Here is a 24,175-nt window from a genome sequence, read left to right on the forward strand (position 1 = left end):
GACATCAGGAAAAAATTCTTTCCTGTGAGGGTGGTGAGACACTGGCACAGGTTGCCCAAGGAAGCTGTGGCTGCTGCCTCCCTGGAAGTGTTCAGGGCCAGGTTGGATGGGGCTTTAGCAACCTGGTGGGAGGTGTTCCTGCCCATGGAAGGAGCGTTGGAGCTGCGTGATCTTGGAGGTCCCTTCCAACCTTAGCCCTTCCATAATTCTATGATTCTGAATTATCTGAATGGGGTGATTAATTATTAAATCTTATGGATATAGGAAGCAGCTGCCAAACCCCACTGGGACTTTGTATTTTTAGTTAATATAACAAGTGACTCATTTTTTAGACAATTCCTTGGCAAAGTAGAATTCTTAATAAGTATTCACCTGACCCTTACATCCTGCATTTAAGGACTTTTGGACCTAGAATACGTACACAAATCCAACCAGTGTAGCAACAGATCATCCAAAGTAATTTCTCTTGAGGGCGGGGTTGTTATGGTGCACTATAGAAACAAAACCACCCACATACTAAAAGGAAAAGTTACACACAAAGAAGAGTAATTGACATCACTGAGCACTTATTAATGATGAAACAAGCACATACATCAATGGAAACCAAAGCACTTTAGGGGTACACAACAGCCAAGAGAGCTGAAGTACTGGTCCCACACTGCAGAGCAGCAGGGGTTACTGGCAATAAGGGACAGCATCCTGAAAAATCAGAGTTTTTAGAGGTGAAGTTTTTAGTAGGTGAAGCTGCACAGATTTAAAAAGGAACTTGGAAGACGATACCGACAACCAGAATGAAGCACAATCAAATCAAAAGGAGGTCATGCTTACCAAAATAGAGATGCTGAGTTTCTGAATGTTATTCTTGTAAAAAGTACATGCAGTAGTGAAACCCATCAGCAAAGACTCCACACTGCCTGGGATGGGTCAGCATTCCTGATCAGGTGCAGTAGTTTATCTGTGTAGAGCCCAATGACCAAGACTATATCAGTTTTGCTGTGCATGTGAAGTGTATTTAAATGATAGGCCCAATGCATCCAGGTCTGTACTGGTACTGTAAGCAGACTTTTGTCAGAGCTTTCCTGGCATCCAAAGGTGTGGGCCAAGCTGCTCCAGCTATGAAGTGTGACATCCAGAAACCCCAGGCAAAAAGCCAATTGACTTAAATTTTGTCCCTGTGAAACTGTTGCAAGCTGTCAAGAAGAATAATCCCAGGGGTATTTTTAAGGATGATTTTTGAATGCCTAAATTGAATAAACTGAATTTCTAATAAAGGCTGTAGTGGAAAATATGCAGGCATATCTGCAGCTTTATAGTACAAATATTGTAACAATAAATAATATAAATAAAAATGCATGATAAGCAATATGAATTGTATAATGTAAATAATAAATATAAATGTTTCCCTGAATTATATTCCTCATGGGTAAGTCTTTGCAGGATTGGCTAATATTTAATGAAAGGATTCATATCGCTGTTGATTTTTATGGAATTGTGGACAACACATACTATTTTCCACAACTCACATTCTTTGTGAATATGGACATGTTTTATAAGTATTGAAAATTGCCTAGCATCAAGGGGAGATACCAGAAATCAGGGCTCACTGACTTTGAAAGGGCCCAGAAAGGGGCCTCTGGAGTGAGGGGGTCTGGAGTGAGCACTTGTCCATGAAACTCTGGGCCTAAAAATCCAACTAATTCCTGCCCTCTGCTGTACTGCCCCAGTGAATGATTACAGGTTAAAGTACACTGGTTGTCTGCCCTGGTTTTGAATACACGCAGAGGCATATAGGGGCAGGAGCTGACATGTGGCCATTATGCTCCCTTTTCAGTAGACAGCCTCTTTTAATCTCTCTTTGGGTAAGCAATCTCATAGGACAAGAAGTAAGCAGAGCTCATTGTTAAAAAAAACCCCAATGCTTTAGCTGAATCATGATGCTTGAAAAATGATTTCGCTTCTCATTCACAATAGAAAGAAAAAAACTTGCAAAGTAAAACTTGGAGAGATCATAACTGTCATTTTGTATGAAGACTATAGGAAAAGTTGAAAATGTTGATAGGAGATCAGCATTTTCATTTCAGCCCACATCCCAGGTTGGGTCCACATTAAACATTTACAACTGAAACAGTCACTTCTATATAGTATTTGGATTCAGCAAAACCCTACTTTTAGGTGGAGAATCTCAAAGTGAAAATTCAGGGCCAAAACACTTAAAGAGATATGATTGGTATGTGTGCTTTATCTGTAAATCTCAAAGTGCTTAAACAAGTAGCCAGTGCTGCTCCCAGGTGACCCATAAGGCACAGTAAATGCAAGTGATTTCTTTGACAAAGAAACGTAAGTAGCAAAGGCGTGGCACCTGGGAGCTACCTAGGTAAGGCTGATTTTATTCCTTTCCTAAGGCAGCTGGACTGTATGTTTTAAGTACAGTCACTGTTAGGATTCACTGCAATGGGACAACTATTTTGTTAGCCTAGATAGACCACTGAGACGTTGTGAGTCCCAAAGCAAGTAGCTTACTAAGAGAGTTGAGGTTGTTCATCCTGGAGAAGAGAAGGCTCTGGGGAGATGTCATAGTGGTCTTCCAGTACCTGAAGAGGCTGCAGGAAAGCTGGGGAGGGACTTTCTATAAGGGCATGTAGCAACAGGATGAGTGGCAAGAGTTTCAAACTGAAAGAGAGTGGATTTGGGTTGGATACTAAGCAGAAATTCTTTAGTGTGAGGGTAGTGAGACACTGGCACAGTTTGCTCAGGGAAGCTGTGGCTGCCCCCTCCCTGGAAGTTTTCAAGACCAGATTGGATGGGGCTTTGAGCAACCTGGTTAAAAGTTTGAGCACCTGGAAGGTGTCCCTACCCATGGATGGAGGACTGGATCTAGATAGTCATTGAGGTCCCTTCCAAACCAATACATTCTATGACCTCAACTGGTTCATTTTTTAGGAAGGTGTTCTTATTTTGTAATGCAGTCAGGTCCTGTTCAAAATACATTTCCAATATCCTTCTATTTAAAACAAAGGAATTGCAGATAGGTTACCCTGTGAATAATTTTGGTGTCTGAAGGTATTTTTCTACATGTGTTTACTATAGATGAAATATTAGTCATGTTGAGAACACTACTGCCTTGGTGCCCAGGTGGTGAAGAGTACAGAGAGTAACTGGAAGGAACAATTTAACCTAGGTAGAATTTGGCTGACTGATTTGCATCCTGCTACAAACTGTGATTATAACAATATCTGCAGTGCAATATTCCAGTTCAAGGCGCAGACTTCTCCAAAGGGAAATGGCAGATTGGCATAAACAGAAAAAAAAAAAAAAAGGACCTATGGTTATAAAGGAATTAATGAAAATAATAATAAAAATCTTAAGATTTATGATAGCTCATGCAGAAAATGTTTCTCAGTTGCTCAGACTGACTTGATAGATGTAAGATAGTGCACAAGAGAATTGGTCATAAAGCAATCCTGGCAAAGATTTTAAAAACAGCTCTGGGGCTTTCTTGTTTGTAAACTGTGCAAATAGTAGAGAATGAAAATGCTGTTGCTGCAACAGCCATGAACATGCACCACAGCTGGTCAGCCCTCTTCAAATTAGTCATTTATATAGATCAGCTGACCAGGTTGGCAGACTAAAACTGGATGAAAATATGCTGCTAATCATTTGTGAGCTTCTCATTCCACTAAGAAAACTGTTTCTGTCTTGGCTGTATAGGGCCTCATTTTATTTTTAGCTCTAATGCCAAAGAATTGTTTGTTTTATCCATATCCTACTGCTTACTTGATTACGTCAAGTAGCAATGCAGGTTCATTACGAATATTTTCAAGGTGCAGAAAGTGCTCTAGAGTCTAACAGTTTAAACATTGATAATATATCTTCACTTTCAACAGATGATGTTGCTAATAACCAGGAGGGAATATCCACAGAAAGCATTTGCTCTCACATAAACACCCAGCTCACAGGCTGCTGAACACAAAGAATGTTGAAGATAAGTCATTAGTTCAAATGATGACTCTCTGACTAAAGCTATTGGTCATTTTCCCTGTTTGCCATCGAAGTGTCAGGATTACACAAGACACTTTCTTTTGTCACCTTTGAATATGTCTACACCTCAGCTGCTCAGGTATCACAAATTACCCTTGTATTGAACGTGACAATTGCTTGAAGTTTTGAGTTACTTAAGGATGACAAATCTGGGCAAGACACAGAAACACCCACAATGACTGAACACTACTCATCTTTCTTTCAAAGGTGATAATGTGTACTGTGCCATCATCTCAGTATGTTAATGTTAACATTTGTGACAATGGGCATTTGTCCACAGGGGAGCTATAAGAAAAAATGATGAGAAATCCTTCAGTCATAAATGTCTACCTGAAACGTGGCTGAGTATTCAAAAAAGCAGGGAAGAGGATTTTGTTCTGCAACAAACAAGGGGTCTCAAATACCTGACAGTGCCTAGTTCATACTGGATTTCAGCTACAAAATTGCTTTATTTGGCTGTTTTCTCTCAGGGCAAAAAAAGAGAAAAGACTGAGTTTTTAGAAAATTGTAACTCTTCTTGAAGGTTTGAAACCTGGAAAGAGATTGGATATAGACATGGGAATGAGGATTCAGCTACAGTCTACTGTCACATAGCATCATAGAATCATAGAATTGGCTGGGTTGGAAGGGACCTCAGAGATCATCAAGTCCAACCCTTGATCCACTACCACTGCAGTTACCAGACCATGGCACTGAGTGCCACATCCAGTCTCTTTTTAAATATCTCCAGGGATGGAGAATCCACCACTTCCCGGGCAGCCCATTCCAATGCTTGATCATCCTCTCAGTAAAGAAATTTTAAATGTGATCTTCATAGTTGTTTTAATGTTAATATCTTTTAAAATAATTCAATAAATCATATATTTTAGTGTTCTAGAACTGGTAAATGGCATTTTAAACATTATATTAAGGTTATCAATACCTGAATCTGTGGATAGTACAAATGTGGACTACAAGGGAAGATATATAATAGTCTAAGGATATGATGGCTTTGTGAATTGCCCTTTGCAAAAAAAAAACCTTGAGGTTGTCTCTTCTTTCTAAAGAGCAAGGGAGGGGTCTTCATAGTTGGCTTTTGTTCTAAGTGACATTCAAATTCAAAGGCCAAATCTATAAAATTGTTCATTGCTCTAACAGAGACCTAGATATTAGGAAGAAATTCTTCACTGTGAGGGTGGTGAGACATCGGCAAAAGTTGGTCAGAGAAGTCACAGATGCCTCATACCTGGAAGGCCAGGTTGGATGGGGCTTGGAGCAACCTGGGCTAGCGGGAAGTGTCCCTGCCTGTGCAGCGGGGGGTTGGAACTGGATGAACTTTAAGGTCCCTTACAAACCTATGATGTTATGACTTCTCAACCCATAAGGAAACAGCCTGCACTGACTGGAGAGAGGCAAACCAGCTACACCACTACTAGTCTACACCAGGCAAATAAGCTATCTCTGATTAAAGATAAGGCAGGGTGTTGCATTAACCCGTTCAAACTACTTTCATGACAGAGCTGCTACCTTTTCAAGGAGCTGCAGCTCATTGCTATGGATGTCCCAGTATGGGTCTATGCAGGCTCAGTGCCCGTACAGTGTAAAAATTCTATGTGCACTATTAATTTATTTTATTTAGTCCATTATTGAACTGTGAATATTAACTCAACAAGCTGCTGTGGAGCTTGCAGCGCAATATGGGTGTCACACTTCACCATGAAAGCTGCACTGCAGTAGCAGATCTCTGTGAGTAATTGAGGACTGTACTTGGATGCAGACCCCTCTGACAAACTCCACCATGAGAGCAAAGGGTACTGTGCATGCTCTGTGCTTAACTATGTTTCACAGAAACAGTTTCAGTCTGCAAGGGGTGCAGCTGCTTCCAGATGTAGACATGTCCGAGTCTACATCTAGGTTGTAGCTTGTGTTAGTTCAAAGGGTGAATGCAACAAACGGGGCTGACAGACAGAAACCTCTGCCCACACTCATCTGATGGCCTCTCAGTACATGGCAAGATGATGTTTCATCACTACATTTCTCTCACAGCACATTGCAAACAGGCTCTGACAGGCCCTGGGCGGTGTACCTACAGCAGGGCCATGTGCTGGGAATGTTTGTCAGGCACAGACAAATCCAAGTTTTTGTTCTCCCACTAAAGCTATACCCAGACCATACTATGTTTTGAACGATAAATCTTGTTTATTTTCTCCTGCAGCTATGCCCCACAAGCAGGAGAGAGGGCAGTCATACATTCTTTATTGCCTTCTTTTTATAGCAGCTGGAGGATTTTTTTTTTTTTTTTTTTTACTTTAAAAAATAAGGTGTATTTTTGTTTAAATGTAGTCCAAGAAAAGAAGCTTTCAGCCTCCAGGTGGCAAGTTTCAGAAGCAACCACTCTCTAAATGCAAATGGTTTCCTGGCGTGTCTTCAGTATTCCTTTGCCATAAAGCAAATCCCTTAGGAGACAGAAAGGTGTCAACACAGCTGTGAGATGCTCCTGCTCGTGGGGAGTGGTAGGAAGGAAAGCGTTAAATGCCGAGGGTAAGCAGCACTGATTCATTACCTAGTCAGCAGGGCAGAGAGGATCCCACAGGTAAACCCAGCCTCAAAGCTTCTCCCCAGTTCAACTGGTTATTGCCCAGTGGCAGCTCTTACTCATCTGAATTTAGGTGGAGCTCCCTCCCTCCTTCCTTCCCTCCCTTCTTCCCTCCCTGCCTGCTGCGTTCCTCCCGATTAAAAAGCTTTTCTCAAACATCTGCACACAGGCCAGCAGGTACCAGCACTCCCTTCCCAGAAGCTTTGCAGAAGCACCCTTTGGGTCAGAGGCAGAGACGGCAGCCCGCATCCCACCAGCCTTCTCTTGCCCTGGAAGATGGTGAAGTACGGCCTCGACTACACGCGGTGCCGATGGATCCTACCCCTGCTGCTGGGCATAGGAGTCATATTTGGTATCATTGCACTGGCAGGCAGGGGCTGGCTGGAGTCTCAGACCTTGCCCTATGTGCACCAAGCATCGCTATGGGAAAGCTGCAGGAGGCCTGAGCAGGGTGGGGACTGGAGCTGCGAGTCCCTGATGGGTTACGGTAAGTGGCTGCGAGGGTGCTGCGGAGTGGTCTCGGAAGCAGTGGGTCATGTTTCTGAGCTCATCTTCCCTCAGCTCACCTAACTGTGTTGCCTGATGTCTGGCATTTATATATGGAGTTATGGGCAATAAGGACTGTCACAGATGCGCATCAAGGCTTTTGACTAACAGGATGAAGAAGAAAAATGCTCTCCCCCCGTGCAGAAAGAAGCCTGGTTGCTTTAGATGATGGATTGCATGCTAATGCTCACAGTAATGTGCCAGTGCAGAAAATATTACAGCGTTTAAGGTTTTCTCCCTCTCTTAGAAGCAGCTAGTAAGCCCTTCTCAGTAATCACTGTTTCCCAAAACTTAACAGCTGCTGTTGATCAAAAGTTGAGACAGCAAGTTATGTGGATAATCCTGGCATCAGTGTGATAAGCTAGTCCTGAGTGCCAGCAAGAAATGGGGAGGTAAAAATGTAAGATGGTAGAAAGATATTCCCAGGGAGTGTCAAGCTGCAGAATGCTGCCCTGAAACTGCTCTGCTAGGTGGGTCGTGTGAAAGTCTCTTTGTGATTGTGAAAGAAAGCTTTAAAAGATGAAAGGATTACTTGTTTGCACTGAGTTTTGGTTAAGTATGGTATTAAACATGTTGACCCAGGTGCAACCTTCAGACTGAAAAGATGTAAACCGCTGCGTCTGGGAGAACAGGCTAAGAGAAGGATCACTTTATGGATTATAGGTTCCCTGTTCCCATTTTTTTTGCTTTGTTTTTTTTTTTTTTTTTTTTTTGTTACTTTGTTTTTTCTCAATTTCTTTTCCCCTATATATCTGCTATTGGCCACAGTCAGTAAAAAGTTGTTGTGAGTGATGGGCTGCTAGCTTGATCCAGGAAGAAAGTTCAATCATTCTTACATGTGCTAATTCAAATAAAAAGAAGAACATTTTCTCCAAGGCTCAGAACCTCAGCTGCTCTTGTTAAAAGTGAGCATACAAACACTTGCAGAAGCAGTCGCAGGGATCACTAATTATAGATTTTCAGAATTGTTCCTTCACTTTTACCATCTATGGTCAAACTCTACCTTCTATGCACAAAATCCAGTTGTAATGAGTTAGGAGGCCTCTGCGAGTGCAGAGCTACAGCACAAGCTCCATTGGGCATCATGCCCAGCCCTGCCATCAGAGTTCCTGTACCAGCTGTGTGGCTGGGCACTGATCGAGCCAGTTTGATGCCTCTGGCAAACGGTGCTGAAGAGCAGGAGAAAGACCATGATGCTTAGCAATGGGCTTAGGGGTTCTTTCCAGCCCTGAGTTTTCATGGAAGTGAGCCCTCCTCCTGATCTCCAAGTTTGGCCCCACCTGTACCATGAATGTCAACTTTAACTGAACAGAAAATATTTAGTTTCCCCTCAATTCTCTTGATAATACAAGAGAAGTTTCACCTTGCTTCCATGTTCTACACAGTAATTTGGCGTTTCACTTCCTTCCTTATTCTGCCTCATTCTTACATGTTTAAATTCTGCAGCTATATGCTCAGTATCCCACTGGACAGCATCTACAGATAAACCAGAGAGGCCATCCTCTATGTGGACTATCCTACAATGTCTGGGGTTACCACGTGTCACATCTGAAATAAGTCCAGCACTTCTCACACATTAATGTTAGAAGCACTAAGTGGGACTTAGTACTCACATATGGAATATTCTCCAGCATGTGCACAGGAGAGTCAGCTGAAAGCTGCTGGAAGAAACTCCGTTCATGTGCTGCACTGTGCTCTCAATGGGCATGCATCTATTATTCGATCTATTCAAGCTTACTAAATACTCACAAAACCTAAGCAAATCCTCAAAGTTGTCCTGGATAAAATTCCAGGTGGAAAATTAAGATATGCCCAGGACAACAGAGTCATTTAGCCAATGGGAGGATGTGTAAAGTCATGCCTGTAAAAAATGCGTGAATATACCAAGTGACAGTGGATTATACTACCAGACTTCTGTCTCTCAAGATGATGCCATTCCAATGTAGATCCCAGCTGTTGCAAGGGTGGGTTACTCCTGACCCATAAAAGGGTGAAACTCATGCCATTGTCCTGATTCTTTCCTGTCCCTTCAGACACCTTGTCTCTAGAGGTGGGATCTGTCCAGATCCAGTCTTGTTCTCCAGTTTTCCTATAATTCTGTCCTTGCTCAGTTAGTATGGGGTTGAAATTTTTCTTCTGGGTCTGCTGCCTTTCCTCACACAGGATTCAGGTGCCTGATGCTGGACTTGGATTTCATCCAAAAGCCCAGGCCATGAGACAGCATCTCGTTTGTGAACATCCAGGTCTTATGCTCAGCCTGATTCTACCTCCCTCAGTGCTGAAACACAGGGTTTTAATAATTCTGGGATTACATTTATTCACACTGCTCCAGAAAGGTCATAGTAAACAAGCACTCAGCATCATGTTCTGTGGGATGTTTTGCTTTGTCTTGTGCCAAGCTAAACACAGTGCTTAATAAACAAAGTCTAATTAGCACACTTTCCTGAGCAGAGAGACAAAAGGTGTGATGTAAACAGAAAGGACAGAAGTAGTTTACATCTTTCCTGAGATGAACTCTTTCTCTTCCCTCTCTGTTCCACAGTTCCTGTCTCCTTTCCTCTGGGCTTTACTCTCAGCTTCCCTCTCTAATTTGCCACAGGCTGGGTAGGTTCTGAAATTTGGTCTTCCTGCAGGGATGGTTTCATTGACATACCTGATACGCATGTGTACCCCAGCAGCTGCCAACAAATATTCTCAAACGGATTTGTGCAGTGTAGCTATCTTAATCCACTACAGATGTCTTCATCCTGTTGTAATTAGACATAATTATAACATTCTTGCAAGTTCTTCAATATAATGTGTGAATTCAAATCAAATTATCCACCTGCGCTATCTGTAATTCCTCTTGAATTCCTTTTGAAGCAGAGGGTCTTTGGCTTAATGTATGGATATACACAGACAGAAGACAAAAAGACAACATCTCTGAGGTCAGTTAGTTTGAAGGGAGGGCTGAATGATTCACTGGTTGCGCCAGTGGAGTTTGGGGTCTCTGAGTAGTTGCTTAAGCTCACACAATCCAAAACTTCACAGGGAAGACAAGATGCCTGTACAATTTATTTTGGAAAGACAGGAGAATAACTCGACCAGTAAGTTATCTTCTGTGGACATATCTACCCACCTTATGCAGTTAATGAACTCTATAAAATGTGAGAATAAGAAGAGTTTGTATACCCTATTATCTTTTCTATTTTATAAACCCTATTATTTTCCCTATTTATTATTAGATCTTCTGCTTTAGCCATACGATACTCATCTAGACTTTACCAGAAATCTTTTTCTTTCAAGCATATTCAGCTCAAATAAATAGAGCTTTCTAGGAAAATATATCTCATGCATTAGAACACTGTCTAGAAGTGAAGAGAATCCAGTATGAGGAATTGAGAGAAGCAGACTGGTAGTTCTGCAATTTTCTGGCACTTGGAACAAATAAATGTCTCAATCTTATAACATGTTTGAACCTTTATAGAGACCAAAACATTTTGAACAGATAATGACCACAATATGGAATGGATCTGGTTGGACATGGCTCAGCTTGCAAATAAAAAACAGAGATTAAATCCTGTTGGGAAGCTAACATAGCATTTCTTTGTTTTTCTTGATTTTTGGCCATATATCCTCTCTTGAACAAGGTGTGTTTCACAGACCTAAGACACCTGTGTAGTTTATTCTACTTCAGGCTTTGAAGATGCTCAAATGTGTGGGTTTGGTTGGGGAAAATAGATGATTTTATTTTATTAGTCTTAATGTGATACACACTAGGATGAAAATCTCCTGGCTACACTTGCCTGATGTTATGTTCCACCTGGCTCTGCAGCTCTTCAACATGCAAACGATGCCATCAAAATATCTGCAAGCTTAAAGCTCTAAATCTAGAGGTTGGCTGATTTGCATGGTGCAGAGATCCTGGGGGAGGAAAATCCCATGCCCAAAAAGGCATTTCCACATGACAAGTGTAATCCAGATCTTCAGTTATTTTTGTATCATAGTATTCCATTACATCGTTTTCTAAGGGTGTGTGGAGGGTCCCATAGTTGTGGAGATTGTTGGATTGTTGGATATTTCCATCTGAAAAGGGCACTTTTCTTCACCTTGTCTTCCAAACAACTAATAGGTAACTGTGTTCTAGCTAATTCCATTTTTATTTTAGTCCATGAATATTAATGCAATACTGCAAAATAGGATTACTAGTATCATAGCAAACAAAAAATACTTCAAATGTGGCAGCAGATGTATATGTCTACAGGATACATGTAAGATGGGAATGCTGCAAAAAATTATACCCTCTTGAGGAAAGAAATATTCTGCTTTAGTCACATAAGAATAAGTTGACTTTTCCCCAGTTTTGCCTGTATCAGGCTCTTTGGTCTGGGAAATCTTTGCTACGTTGAAGCATCATTTACTGTTCTGGAGGAATGGCAAAATAGAAATCACTTGACAAAATTCCTCAGCAAACGTAACAACAGTGAGGTACATGGTGTGGTCAGGGTCAGTCCTGGAGCAGCAAAGGACCTCTCTTGGTAGGTAGGACTACACCTACCACTGGCTGCACAGCTTTCCTTCTGGAAATCTTGAACAAATTAGTGACACGTCACATCCACGGCACAGGACAGACCAGACACAAATTTTCCATGTTGCCACAGTGCCTATGTAAAACTGTTTTGCTTTCCCCCACATTTACATCATATCTGATAGCCAGCACCTAATCTTAGGAATGGGGAAGCCCTCACTTGCCTCAAGCTGAAGAAAGTGCCCCGAGCAGAGTGACGCAGGGATATTTCCAGAGGGATGGGTTGGGAGACAGCCCCTCTCAGCAGGGCCTGGAAGGAGAAGCAGCCTGTCCTGGTGGCTCTTTGGCATCCCAGGGTATCTGATGTAGGAACAGAAATGAGGCAAACAAGTAGCTGTGCTTTTGAAGCAGGGACCAGCCTTTATTGCAGGCTTTCCCTGAAGTCAAAGTTCTGCACCTAAAGGCTTTCAGAATTTGGTAACATTCAAACAGATTTGGAAAAGTGTCCTTGCAGCTTTTTTTTTTTTTTTTTTTTTTTTACACTTCCATATCACTTCTCACTGACAGCTTGCATTGTTCTAAACAACCTTCAGTGAGTCTTGTAATGTTGTGTTTCTTCTTCATCAAAAGGCTGAGGAGGTGTCTGACCAGTCCAAGGGAGCCTGTGTGGAGAACCCAGGATAGAGCCCAGATGATGCTCTGTGCATTGCCTGGATTACAGGGCAAATCTTGACTCCTTTGACAGAGAGTGAACTGAAATTGAAAGCTTTTTGCTGTTGCATTGTAGCCTGGGACAGTTATATTTATGTATGGTGATTGCCAGTGGTTTTAATGACAGCGTATAGAGAAGCACTTCATTTCCTAAGTCATCAGTCTCTGAAAAGTGTTACATGACCTGGGACTAACCAGTGAAAAACAAGATTATAATATTAGCTACTTAATAATGTAGACTTTTCAATCATTACTAGAACTTAGAATGACAGAAAATACAGGCTTAATTAAATGAATGTATGTCACAACAACAGTATATTTAAGGAACTCTGATGCAAGAAAGAAATAACAAATTTGATTTTTCCCCAGCTTGTAGGACACATTCTGTTGTTACTGAAGAGTTTTAAGAGGAGGGAATCAAGCCCAAAACATTTAATTGCCATGACAATTTTAATTCCTCGTGCTTTCCCTTGTCATTTTAGGGTTTGTCCTTTTACACATTTAGTCACAAATCCATTTATTCAGCCTCCTTTCTTAATAATAATTATGCTCACTAGAAATTAACTCTACAGAGAGCAATTGCAGATGGCATCCTGCTGTGTGTTAGCCATCCTCACTTTAATAATTACAGATAAATTTGGTGGAAAAATAGCAGTTGTGTGGAGGGTTCTCATCTCCTCATCTTGAAATATTATCTGCGGGCGCTGAGGACTTTGTGAAGATCCTCAACATTTTGTGTTGCCAGGACCTTACATCCTTGAAGAGGACACCATTCACTCACACAGAGAGAGCAGGCATCTCTGCTGAAAATGTATGGAAATTTACGGATGAATTCTCATTTCCCTTAACCTCATCTCTTCCTCTTCTCTATTGAGGTAATCATAGAATCATAGAATTGGCTGGGTTGGAAGGGACCTCAGAGATCATCAAGTCCAACCCTTGATCCACTACTGCTGCAGTTACCAGACCATGGCACTGAGTGCCACATCCAGCCTCTTTTTAAATATCTCCAGGGATGGAGAATCCACCACTTCCCGGGGCAGCCCATTCCAATGTCTGATCACCCTCTCGGTAAAGAAATTTTTTCTGATGTCCAACCTAAACCTCCCCTGATCTGATACACCAGGGCTATAATAACCTGTCCAAAGCTGGAATGATGATAAGGGCTGCAAGACAGATTTTCAATTCTACCATACGATTAAACAAGTCAGATTATTAAGCAGGAAAGCAGTTAAGCAGGAAAAGAAAGCAATCAAGCAACCTCTCAAAACATTTTTTTTTTTTTACACTTCCATATCACTTCTCACTGGCAGCTTATATTGTTCTAAACAACCTTCAGTGAGTCTTGTAATGCTGTGTTTCTTCTTCATCAGGCAGCATTACAAGATTTCTAATCGGTCAAAAATTCCCAGGAGCTCGAGTGGTTGTGGAGTGATGATGGCAGCCTATGTCCCAGAGGTTTCTGGCTTCCTTTTACTGGTACTAAATAACACTTCAGATCACACACAATCCTCCTGAAGTACTAATCTGCAAACGAATATATCTAATGTCACATAATATAGTGAGCCTGTACACTGTGTCTAAATCAGGCTGCAAATGTAGGAAGCCTCTGTGCAGTTCATTGACAATTCCATCAGTAAGGGAGCAGCACGTGATAAAGACCTTGAAGTTGCATTGTAAAAGCTGCTTCATTCACAAGAACAGTAAGTGGAGCTTATGATGTAGTTTACAAACACGTTTTGCAAATGGTAAAATCCTGCTTCAAACAGAAGGTTAGATCCAGATTCACAGCTGCTGTCTATAAGGAAAAAACTCCCTAGTGCAAAAGGTGACTTCTAGCAAGGTTTCAGAACAAGATTTGCTCACAGCATGGAAATTGCAGATTAAGAGTGAGAACAATACACGCTACATATGGAAACAGTGTAAATTCAGGTTCTTCATTCTCCAATGGCCCTGCGAAAATAAAACTTAAAAAGAGACTTTTGGAAAGGTTCCAAAATTCTACTGTTTTGATTTAAAGCCCTACTTTGTACCCTATGTTAGAATGGAAGTGGATTCTGTTTAATTCTCATGAAGTATTTTAACCCACCTGTAACTCAGGGGTAATTAGGAAGAAGGAACCATATTGCTGCTCTGATTAATTGAGCTTTAGTATTTGTACTGATTAATCAATACCTGACCTCTTTTATTTACATGACCTTCCCAACTCCCATATACACATGCAAGTGTAAGTAATCCTGCTTTAGTTTAAAATAAGTGGGAAAAATATAGGAGAAAGAATGTTATAGCATTGAAGTATATAAAACTGAGCTTTAATCTCAAGATGTTCTCAACGTACTCAACTGCTTCTGAAGATAATGTGAGATAGGGGTACTCCCTGACTCTCTCATGAGTAAACCTTTAATTTTGATGCACTACATGTACATTATTTTAATAGCTAACTTACTCCCTTGGTGCTCCCTTTGATGATGGCTCTACGCCCTCTGCCACGTCTACCTCCATAATGCTAAGTAGGCAACAAGGAGCAGCCTTTATTAATACAAGATTTGCAGAAGGCAGCTTCTAAGTCAAGCTTGCACATGCCTGGGCTTATGATGAGTTGAATCTGAACCTCTCCCTCAAGAAGTAACTGCACCTCCCCTCAAAATGAAGTCTAAATAGGTTCTAAGTTGAATTGCTTACCTCAGTAAGAGATTTGCAGAAGTAAATCCTTGATTGCAGGTTTTGCCTCTTTATGTTTGTAAATAAAGTCAGTGGTGGTGAATTAATAGGCTTTTGCTTTAAAGAAAGTTAAAAGTTCACCAAGCCAAACTAAGCTATCACCTTAGCACTAAGCTATGGCCAAGGCCATATTGTTGGTAAAGAAAAAACTGCTTTCTGCTAATACATACATCGTTTTCTGATAGGTGGTCAGTGTATAAGGTTCTTTCCCTTACTGCTGTCATCTTAAATAATTATTATGGGGTAAATGGAAGTCCTAATTCTTTCTCACTTATGTGGGACCATTTTTGCAATGACATTTTCTTGTTGTTTACCTAAATAGGTAATTTTCTTCTTCCATGATTGTCTTAATTAATGGAAAGCTAAAAGCTGGTTTCTGCTTACGTAAAATTAGGCTGAATTTTATGAGAATATACTCTATTATGAAATGAGAAATCCATACTATCTGCCAGTGATTTCTAAAGAAGTAATGGTAGGGGAAAAAAGAATGGAGTTACCAAACAGGATGCCAAACACAAGGATCAAAAACTTCTTATTACACTCCAAATGATACAAGCTCACACACACACAAACCACCCCCCCTCCGAAAGAAAAAACCCACAAAACAACAAAAAACAAGCCAACCAAAGAAAAACAAAGTGTTGACTTCCCAAGGGAAAGATGTTCAGAGAACACGTTTGCTTTAAGAATGATCCAAACGCAATGTAGAAACTCAGAGAACAATACACACCCAATCACACCTTTGATTTTTCCCCTCATTTTATAGTGTTCATAAATTATCCATGAGTAACATGATTTTCTTCATCTGCATAGCTTTCCTTTGAAATTATTTTCAGTCACTAGCTTTCAGTCTGCATATACAATTTATTCATAAGAGGTTGTTTTTCATAGTTTCTGATTTGTCTTGACTGTGTACATGCACAATAGTATTTCAGTGTCAGTGCAAACACTTGCACTTGTTTTCAAAAAAAAAAAAAAAAAGAAAAAAAAAGAAAAAAAGCTCAGAAATTTCCTGTAGTTAACATGTTACAGAGCTGTGATCTCCAGAAGATGGGATTTTGCACTGTCCAGTGTTGCACAGGTAACACGGGGAATTCAGAGACCTGCATGACAGTGGCTTGCATATATACCAACAGCTCATAAGCTCATAAATTGAGATGTGGACTAATGAGCTGGATGGGCCATCTTAAGATTTGAGCTAAGGAGAACTCATGTTCTGCTGCAGACATGCTCACTTCCAGATGGAAACTTTCTCGAGGAAAACAAACCAAAATGAAATGCATAAAACCTGGCTAAAACAGTTCCTTTTCAAAGCATACGCTCTGCAGAGTGCACCACACCCTGATGAAGAGCTGCAGGTTGGGAAACCTATGTGAGTTCTGCTTTGTTTCCAAAATAATGCTCTTTCCCTTTAATCAGAGAGGTGTAAAACAGGTTGAGCTCTGCAAACTCAGCCTGGAAACATTCTCATTACGTACAATACAGGGATGAATCATCACCAGGGCAGATTTTAGTTCCTGTAAGAATTGTTTTTCAAGACTGGAGCTCAAACTGCAAGATTTGTGTTTCTTTCCCTTGGTGGTATGAAGGAAAACAGAGCAAAATATTAGTCTGCTACATTTTATTCCCCCCTCCTCCCTGTTTCTTTTGAATTAAAATTATACTTCCTAGAATTGCTGCACAATTAACTGCAGTGGCTGATGTGTTAAAATGATCAGTCAGCAAGAACCTGTAAATAATTGTTGGTGCCTGCAAACTGTCAATGAGCATTTTTATATTCTTTCCAGTGCTAGTTGTGTAAAATTTGGAGAAGTATGTTCTTATTGATTAGACCAGGAATACTTCTGAACTCTTGGGCTGCTTTCATAAAATATCACCCAAAGAGATTCGGTAGTTCATGTGGTTTGAGGGTACCAGATCAAGAAAGACATGAGAATGTCACTGTAAATGTTTTCTCATGTTTTGAACTCTATACACCAGAAACACAGAAATTTGTATTTGTCATGGGGAAGTAGACTGCACATGCTATTTTCAAGGCACAACAGCTCTCTTTTCAAGGCGTGACAGCTCTTTCTTGAAGGCACTGCTGAGAGCATGAAACATAGCAGGGGAAAGACTATCTAGGCTCAACTTACTGCTGAGCAAGGAAGTTTATTTCCTTATGTGTGAAACACAAGGAGCGTTCACATTTTTGCAAACTGGGAAATGCATGAAGGAGTAAAATCAGGAATCACAGAAACATAGAATGGTTTGGGTTGGAAGGGACCTTAATGATTATCTAGTTCTAACCCTCCTTCCATGGGTAGGAACACCTTGCACCACACCAGGTTGCTCAAAGCGCCGTCCAACCTGGCCTTGAACACTTCCAGGGAGGGGCATCCACAACTTTCCTGGGCAACCTGTGTCAGTGCCTCACCACTCTCACACTGAAGAATTTCTTCCTAATGTCTGATCTAAATTTCTTTCAGATTGAAACTGTTACCCTTTGTCATTTAACTACACACCCTTGTAAAAAGTCCCTCCCCAGCTTTCCGGTAGGAAGACAGGAAACCAAAGACATTATTGATTCTGGATCTCTAATGAAGTCCATCAGTTTCCGTATGGCTGCACTTAGTACTAGGATATTCAGAATGTGTTTAGGTGGTACAATACAAGAGGCAGTCATGCTACCTCTAAACTCTGTTAAATTTAATAGCAGAATAATAATAGAGCTACTTTATTATCGTGCACTGTCTCAGCTAATTATCTCACTGGTAAGATAAGCTCTGGTCTCTAAATTAGCTCAGAGGTCTCCTCACACAGCAGGGAGTTTTAGAAGGGAGGCACTTATTTTCGTTTTCCAGCAGTCACACATTACTGCATTCCATGGTAGCCTGCACTCCCACAAATTTCTGTACAAATCACTTTAACTAGAAGCGCTGTCCTTGCTCTGCTTGAGATAGGCGTGAAAATGTGGGTTCCTTTTGCCTGTTTCGGGGTAGAAAGGTCTTGTTTTAAGACTAAATTCTCAGTAAATTGCCAGCTAGAAGGAATTTTCTCAAAAGTTCCCTTCATAATGTTCATTTGTGTACTTTTAGCTGATGGAGGAGCTGAAAAAAGGAGAATGACATGCAATTGTTACAGGATCATGCTGGTATTCAATGGCATTCTCACATAAACACTCTTTTTTTTTTTTTTTTCCCTGATGAACAGGATTTAACTCTTAAACAACCAAAAGCATCACAAATATTTTGAGAGGGCCTCAGAAATAGCTGAATATTTTCACAGACTCAGCCTGATGTCCTATAACCTGCTGCTCCCTCTGTTTCTATTTTTTATTTTCTGAGAGGGGGGCTAGATCCTTTCAGCTTTTAACTCTCTGCTCTCTTGAGTCAAGTCTACTTGGCATTAGTGTTGTACCCATGATCATTCTTAGGTCTGGATTCACATTTTTTGGAAAAAAGCTTTGCAGTTAGAAAAATTATTTACACTTTCTTCATGTTAAGGTAAAAAAACCCAAACAAACAACTAAGCACCCCAAAAAGCAGTAACAGCAGATAGGGGAATATCTGGGACCAGATTAGTCACTCACTTGCCAGTGTTTTCTGACCACTTTGGTTCTTCTAATGCTGTCATTTTAAAGGAATTCTGAGTATTATTCTGAGTTATATTGGTAAAGATGCTAAGCTACTCTACTGCTACTGACTGGCACAAGTCAAAATAAGTATCTCAGGTATAAGCAGTCACAGTTATTCCTACTTATAGCTTTTGCTACCTTTTACCCCAGACAGATAAATTGTGTGCACACCATGAGCTTAGACTACTGGTAACATACTTTTTGCAAAGGTCAGCTCAAGTCAGGGTACTGTACCTCAGAAAAACCCCACAGGGACTCTTCCATATAATCCTATTGCCTTACTTGGAGCCATGTATTGGTTTCCTTACAATGCTGAGTTGTTTGTTTTTTTTTTCTCTTCTGTGGAAGTGAGAGCAGAGGATTGGCTGTTAGGTTGGATTAAGCAATGCCTCCTAAGGCTGTAAGCATCCTGCAACAAGCATGTCTCTTCTTGCCATGGAGCTGATGCCCATCGGGCTGGGTGTGCACCCAGTCTGCTTTCATGTAGTCACAGCATTTTTGACTCTACTTCAGGAAAAACACCTGGGAAATCCTGGTGGAGGAGGGAGATGGTGGCATGGGCAAGGGGTCACCACACATGGCCATGGCCAGCAGGCCACTCGGGCTCCCCTGAGTACCCAGCCCAGGAGATGTTCCCACCTCAGGGGACAGTGCTATGCCATAACTCCTCTCTGTAAGCAAGGCTCAGCTCTGACAGATCATTTGCTGCCCATAGCAGTGACAGTGCCAGTGTCTGAGATGACCTCCCAGATCTTGTGGTGCACCAGCAGTCCCCAGGTGGGCAGCTGTGTTCTGATGCTGCTGTGGGAGGGGACACCCCTTTGCCCAGGAGTTTTGCACCTAACCACAACCGGTTTGCACCTAACAGAAAATCATCATCTCCAGATGTCCTCGTCATTTTAATCTTCTGCCAGAAGTTAGAACACTGGTATCCAAAAGCAGGGAGGTCACTACTGCTGGGCAGTTTCTCTTATGGCCAGCTGCCCCTTTTTTTGCTGTTTTACAGGGGTGTCTGAGAGCATGGGATCAAGAGCACCCTCAACAGGGTAAACAGCTTTTTCAAGATATTTCTCTTCCTGGAAGTTTCCTTCCACACTCTGCTTGGGGTGCTGCCCTCCCACCTGTGTCTCCACATTGCATACTCTACCCCCAGGTGTGATATATAGAGGCCTCCAAGTCTCTTCCCCAAGAGAAGAGATTGGGCTAAAATACTGGGCCAGAAGCTGAGATGTTGGCACATCTTTGCTCTCCCTTTGAGCCTTCCCAGGCACTGCTTGTTTACAGGAAAAATAATACAACTGGAAAGCCCTATAAGCAGACAGAAACCTTTTGGCACAAGGAGGGAAAAGGACATGGCATATAACTTGAAAATGTAGTGCAGCAGGCAGTATGAGATGATCAGTGGTCAGTGGTGGGGGAAGGTATGGTTAAAAGCAAACAAAAAGAGAAGCTGTTTTTGATGTACTGATGGGAAGAAAAATAGAGCTGGAAAATCCTGATTCATTTTTCTAGTTTAGTAAGAGATATGGTGTGGGGCTGATGGAAAAGAAGTTGAGGAGTGCCACTCAGCAATAGGGACAGGACTGTGGCTTTTATGCCTACTCAACACGAGTCAGGGAGGAAGTGGAACACTTTGCATTTTGTTACTTGCAAGCCTCAAGCAAAAAACCTGGCAGATCAGAAGTCTTCACTTACTCAGTTTCACTGAGAACTTTTACTGCACTGTGTTTATTTTGATTTGTAATTATTGTCAGGGTTGTTTGGGCTGTGATAATTTTTGAGCACTGCTGCTACACACATGGTTAGAAGCTGACACTTTGCAAACAAATGGTGTAGGCCAGGGAGTGAAGTCTGGAGGTGCTCAGCAGGTTTAAACTGTGTATTCCATATATACATACACAATGTAGTAAGTGTCAAAGTGGGGTCTTTGTATTCAGAAGTGGAGACACTTTGGTCTCTTTGAACAGTAGTTGTCCCACAAAACTTAAAGTATTGAATTAATACCTTTTTCAGTTGTTACGCCAACACACTGTGCTTAGATCTGATATATTATACCATAAAGTAATCTAATTTGAAAATGGAACCATTATTAACCTGAACAGGCTTTTCAAAATGAAACGGTTCTGACTTAGGATCAAAAACAAAGATCAAATTCCCCTGCAAAACATGTTCAGAATCTTTAGCTTCACTTAGGATACAGAGCTAAACAAAGGCTGAAAAGGCACAAACCACTGAATATTGGCATTTATGGACTATTGCCTTACCTTTAATTTAAATGTCAGGGTGGTAGCACTTGTTTAAACACTTTTTTAAAAGGAAGAATTCAGTAAGTTTCAGGGATAGTCTGATTTTCATTGTCCATGCAAAATGCTGCTGTATTTACGGTATCTGCTCAGGCAACAACATCTTGCTATGGAATAAGAGTGCTAATTCTTTACATTCCATCTCTACAGTAATTTTAATCTCAATTTTAAATTGTTAAATATAAAGCAGAAACTTGCACACAAGCCCCATAACGTTTTATACATTTGGCATTTTTATGTGTTCTGCACTTAGTGAATGATTTCTTGTGGAAATGTAATTTCATCTACGAGAGGAGAGAAAGCTCCCGTACTTCCTTATGGGTGCTGACTCTCTTTTCACATTTGTTTAAAATTATCCTTTTATTGTAAACCAGAGAAAAATACTTCAAGGGATTTTTTTTGTTCCTTTCTAATGCATCTCCCTTCTGATTTCAGCTTGGGGAAGAGCTGCTGCTGCCACATACTTGGTTGGCTTTCTGCTTCTAGTCATCTGTTTTGCTCTGGCCATCATAGCATTTGCCATCGACACGCTCCGGTTCAACTTCATACGAGGGATTGGAGGCTTGCTGTTTGTCGCTGGTAAGGCAGAATATAAAGTCAAGTTTAGTTTGTGAATGTATAATACTAGAACTGAAATTTCCCTCAGCTGATTCTGTACCCTGGTCTTTGCCAGTGTGCAATTGAATTCTCAACAGGAAATAACCCAAAGTTTGTCATAGCAGTGGATCCATCTTCAGATCTTCCTAAATGTGGGTGGGTTTAGCTACAGGCACTATGGAGGCAGGAGACATGATGAGTGTAAGCTTAAACGTGCTTTGTTTTATCCTATTTCTTCAGCTGTGTTCTCCATCATGGGCCTGGTGATTTATCCAGTAAAGTTCTCAAGTGAAATAGAAATGACAGGAATCAACATGTTCAGCTGGGCCTATGGATTTGGCTGGACCACCGCCATTATGGAAATATGCTTGGGATTCTTCTTCTGCTGCCTTCCTAACTATGAAGACCAGATCTTGGGTAATGTGAAGCCCACATATTTTTACTCTTCCCCATAAGCACCAGGAAAAAATGCATTCATATTTCAGAGATATATGACAGACCAGCGACATTTTCCAGGATATTGTTATTGGATGTTAGTAGACAAGGCTGGAAACTTTTCAAATGTATGTAGAAAAATGGTACTGGCATTCTGCAATAAAGTTATCTGCTCTGTTTTGGACCTTCACATCTGATGTGGGTTGGTTAGATAAAGTCTAAACATTAAACCCCTTTGTATTTCCTCATTCATTCTTGTGAGTGGGGTATATGTGCATCCCATTGCCTGTTAAATACATTCTTCTTTCTAGTTAAACTCAAAAAAGCTGAACCTGCCAATAAACAAAACAACATATATCATCTTCCTGAAGGAAAAGAGATCACAAAAAGCCCTTTTTGTATGTACCATTTTTAACCTGAAGATTTTGTACATATTTCAAGTAGCCCAAAATCCACTGTCAGACAAAGTAGCAAATTAGTCAGCCAGCACTTGATAGCTTTGCTTCCATTTTTCATTCATTCACTTAAGCCATGGGGGCAGGGTAAGAAAAGGACAAGAGGAAGCCCCCTACTAAAGCCAGCATTGTGACTTTTACCCATCCATATGAAATGTAAGTATTTAGTTATAAATATCTGTAAGAGTAAAGCAAGGACCATCAAGAAACCATTAAAGATCCTGGCATGCTGTTGCTGGGCCAGCACAGAACAGGCAGAGACAGCAGGATTTGAAGCCACCCCTGCAACTTACAGACCTGGTTTGAGGAGACTTCTGGTGTGGCTTTCTTCATGAGCATCTGGCCCTTTTAATCATTGTATCAAAATCTATGGCTTAAAAGAGCTCTATTATACTCACCTAGTGTTTTTCTCCCATCATAAAAGAGTCAGGAAGGATATAAGCAGAGATATGATGCCCTTAAACGTCAAGAGTAGACCTGGAGCAGTGTCAATATGGGTATCAAACACTTATTAAAGGGCTCCTTTTATATTGTTTTGTTGTTTGGGAGTGTTTTAAAAGTGGAAAGTGTATACTGCCATATGTAAGTATGCAATGCATAATAGCCCTGACCATCTCATACTTAGGCTCTCGTAGAGAAAACCACATAAAGATCATAGAACATCTTTCAGTATCTTATTCTCCACAGTGCTTCAAGCCTGGGTACACTGTAAGCAATGCAATATGCTGGACAGGTTTCTGCCTTGTTAATCCCAACTTTATAAAGTCCTGCTTCTTAAGTGAAAAAATGGATGCTTCTGCTATTTGGGAAAAGAAGTCTTATTGAAATCTGTGGCTACAGAGGATTATTAGTTGTAAAACATCTTCAGTTTTGTAAGTATTTATGTAAATTGCGCTGCCAAAGGTTCGTTACTGCAAAGAATGAAAGAGAAAAATTTTTGTAGTAAAAGCTCTGGGTAGCTAAAATTAATAAAGGCACACGATTTAACCATAGGATTTTGTTCTATTTTGTTTTGGTTTGTTTTTTAAAACAACTAACTCCATTCACTTTTATGGAGTGACTTTTAACTTTGTTCAATAAAGATGAGAGGTGCACGAGAAGAATGAGGAGAGGATATGCAACAAGGAATAGTTAGACAAGAACTTGCAAATACATTAAAATGTTTCCTAGTTAGACAGAAATTAAAATGCAATAGAGTTGAGAAAGCAATTTGCATAAAATTACTTGCAAATCTTCATGCAATATCATCTGCTCAGAAAAAAAATAAGATAAACCTTTTCATTATGCTTATTATACCTAATAAATGACTGTATCTATGTATTGTTTCAAAAACGAGTCTTCTCTTCTCAGGCATCACCTTGAAGCACCTGGCTATGCTGGCTGAATTTTCACAGATGAGAATAATTTACAAATCTAGCATCACCACAGTTTGTATTATTCTTCAGTCCTGTTCTGGCTCTCCTGAGGCCTTGTTCACAAGTGATTGGGAGTATTAGACTTGCTCTCTTTCCTTATGGGCTGTGTGTAGTCAAGTAACTATATGTCCAGGTTCTGTGCTATAGTGTGTCGCAGCTCATTTTAGCATGAAGGGAAAGGAAGCCAGTATGGTCCCACTCCATGTTTTTGCTCCAATGGATGTGGCAATCCCTTGAGGAAGCAAAAGGGAACTTG

The 24,175-nt window shown here is 40.8% G+C and overlaps 1 protein-coding gene across 1 annotated transcript; it reads left to right on the forward strand.

The window, feature by feature from the left end:
* The first annotated feature begins 6,754 nt into the window (after positions 1 to 6,754).
* On the forward strand, positions 6,755 to 23,822 carry LOC139794756 (p53 apoptosis effector related to PMP-22-like). The gene is made up of 3 exons (XM_071740780.1): positions 6,755 to 7,100; positions 21,453 to 21,596; positions 21,855 to 23,822. The coding sequence occupies exons 1-3, from the start codon at positions 6,890 to 6,892 to the stop codon at positions 22,067 to 22,069; spliced, it is 570 nt and encodes a 189-aa protein (XP_071596881.1). The 5' UTR covers positions 6,755 to 6,889; the 3' UTR covers positions 22,070 to 23,822.
* The last annotated feature ends 353 nt before the right edge of the window (positions 23,823 to 24,175 follow it).

This window comes from Heliangelus exortis, chromosome 3, assembly GCF_036169615.1.
Source record: "Heliangelus exortis chromosome 3, bHelExo1.hap1, whole genome shotgun sequence".
Taxonomy (NCBI): Eukaryota; Metazoa; Chordata; class Aves; order Apodiformes; family Trochilidae; genus Heliangelus; species Heliangelus exortis.

Bases quoted from the DNA above. Each gene is read 5' to 3' on its own strand.
- LOC139794756 (XM_071740780.1), top strand. From the start codon at position 6,890: ATGGTGAAGTACGGCCTCGACTACACGCGGTGCCGATGGATCCTACCC. The intron at 7,101-21,452 runs GTAAGTGGCTGC...TTCTGATTTCAG, and splicing joins CGAGTCCCTGATGGGTTACG to CTTGGGGAAGAGCTGCTGCT. The intron at 21,597-21,854 runs GTAAGGCAGAAT...CTATTTCTTCAG, and splicing joins AGGCTTGCTGTTTGTCGCTG to CTGTGTTCTCCATCATGGGC.